Source organism: Frankliniella occidentalis, unplaced genomic scaffold (assembly GCF_000697945.3).
Source record: "Frankliniella occidentalis isolate FOCC.00 unplaced genomic scaffold, Focc_3.1 Scaffold172, whole genome shotgun sequence".
In the NCBI taxonomy this organism is placed as follows: domain Eukaryota; kingdom Metazoa; phylum Arthropoda; class Insecta; order Thysanoptera; family Thripidae; genus Frankliniella; species Frankliniella occidentalis.
The window spans coordinates 308,730-311,166 of record NW_026267298.1 but is presented as its reverse complement, the minus strand read 5'-3'; the positions used below and the strand labels follow the sequence as shown (position 1 = coordinate 311,166).

Genomic DNA, 2,437 nt, shown 5'->3' with positions numbered 1-2,437 from the left:
TTTCAAGTTTGAAACGCAACTCCAGCTGTCGGACAAGTGAAACGAGCCCTTTCCCTGTTATTGCAATACTTTATTTATTTAATTTATTTGCTTAAATGCGGCTGTCGGACAAATAACTTGTCGGACAAACAGGGCGTCCCCTTCGACAAGGATGAATAGGAGCTGGTGGTTCGTTGGTATTGGGATGGAACGTGCTGATAAGTTCATGGAAGTATGCGGCAATCTCTTTCTTTTCCTCTTCAGTAGCCGTGTTAATTTTTGTCACATCTGGAGCACCATCTATGTATAAGAGGCCATGAACGTGTGGACTTCCCCTTTTTGAAGGAACAGAATACATATTAAGCTTATGTCAAAAGCAGAAAGCTTGTCTAAATACAATGTTGTTTAAGAATAAATACTTTACCTATGCTGGTATTCAATTCGAAACCAGTAGTCCTTAATTTTAAACTTTGGTTTGAGAACCTGTATTGCAAATTATGTGTCATATCAGTATCAGTAGTTTAAAATATATATAGCACTGTTACAATTAAGACTAAACTATTTACCATTTCAATGAAAGATTTTGATCTTTCATAGAAGAAAGAGTTGACTATCATAGGATTTTCTTCTATCAATTTCCTTCTTCGATGTACAGAAATTGTTTCAACCTCTTCATTAGGTGCAAGTAGCTTATACAAATCTGGCCAATGAAAATCTGCTGCACTGAGTGTGAAAAATAGTGTTGGTAAACTTAGTTGCTCAACCATAGCTATTAATTCTTTGCCTCTTGCGTACCAGAATGATTTTGTTCCACGAATATTAGAAGATTGAAACATAATTTTGTTAATAATACTTGGGTTTTTCTTGATCTCTTCCTTTAATTGAGCAATAGTCATCTCCTTAAATTCTGAATTTCTGTCAACAAATACATTTCCATCTTTGAGAGCACTCCAACGCATATAAGAGTTTAAGGCAAAATATCTGAAGCGCGGATGTTTAGCAAATCTTTGATCATGGTATCGAAGTAAATGTTTGAAATAATTTAAGGGAGTTATTTTATGTTCCCTGGGCATCCTCAAATCTGCCTTGCCATAAGGAAAGAGACAGGGAAAAGCCTTAGCAATATACCCCCCTGAAGAAAACTCATTGATTGCTTGTTGTTCAATGATAGGCCAATCTAAAACAGCTTCTTTCTGTGCATGTTCGGAGGGCATCCCTATCGTTGGTATAGTGGATTCAATAACTTTAAAGTTGCTATCATTTTCATCATCAGTGTGATCTGTGTCATCAGAATCTTCACATGAAGAATGATCACCACCATTTTTATCAAATTCAGTCTCAGTTGGTTCTTTATCACTTTCCTCTTCATTTATTTGAATGGTTTGTATTTTATCATACACATTTCCATTCTCAGGCAAGCCTTGTAAATTCTCCTCGGATATATCAATGTCAGAGTAAAACACATTATTTCTTTTCAACCATAGTAGAGCAGATCTAATTTTTTCTGCTCTCACATTAAAATCTACTGGCTTTAAATCACTTTTTGTTCTAACTGTAATGGTTGATGGTAAATCTTCAATTCTATGAGGTAATTGTTTAACAAAATTGCTTATATTTTGGGGAAAATTTATGATGTTTCCTCTGTAACCTAACTGATGTCCTTTTAATTTGAAGACCGTTACCAATGGATGAACTTGAGCTATAAGTTGTTCTTCTATATATGTTAAGTCTGCTAATTCAGGTGGAACAGGGCCAGGGTCCATATTGTTTTCATTGGTGTAATAAAGGCAGTTCTGTCTTCCATGAATACACTTTGACTTGGATTTTCCAGAAACCATGAATCTTTCCTTGCACTCATTACAATTTCTCCGTTGCAGCGAATCCATGTGATCTTCAAATTGCTTCTGAAATTTGTCTAATGTGTAACCTTCGTTTTCTTCAGCCCCTGCTTCTAAAAATATTATTATTAAAGAAAATTTCACATGGAATTAATAGATATTGAAAATAATAATAAACTTACAGGTTCAGGCAAACTTACCTTCCCAAATTACTTCTGGAAATTGAAATGCTGTAATAACTTCCTCATCAGGTAAAGGAACACAATCAAAAATTTGGGGAATTGCATCTGGTTTCATGACATTGTTATCTCTATTGAGAAATTGATCATCATCAAAATAATCGACACATAGAAATGTTTTGTTGTGGAGAGATTTTACATCACGTAACAGATGTCGGTTTCCAGACCCTTTAACCCAAATCATACATCTGAAATAATTGCTGAGCGAAGCGAAGCTCTCCGGAACAGTGGACCGAGCTCTCCTGTGGACCTGTCGTGTCGTTGGTCGTGAGTCTGTCTGTCTGTCTGTCCGTGAGAAGCAACCACTACTCTTTTGCTGTAGCGAGTATCGCTAAAAGTGAATATGTTTTGGGATGTACAAATTCTGAGTGTGTTTTATCA

General features: G+C 35.8%; 1 protein-coding gene across 1 annotated transcript in view; it reads right to left on the bottom strand.

The window, feature by feature from the left end:
• Positions 1-2,437, bottom strand: part of LOC113208486 (uncharacterized) — a 12,906-nt gene that overhangs the window by 8,640 nt on the left and 1,829 nt on the right. Inside the window, exons 8-11 of the mRNA XM_052271779.1 lie at positions 2,018-2,127; positions 546-1,930; positions 404-462; positions 131-314 (exon numbers count right to left, since the gene is read on the bottom strand). Of these exons, the coding sequence (XP_052127739.1) occupies positions 131-314; positions 404-462; positions 546-1,930; positions 2,018-2,127 (1,738 nt within the window). The remainder of the gene's footprint in view (positions 1-130; positions 315-403; positions 463-545; positions 1,931-2,017; positions 2,128-2,437) is intronic.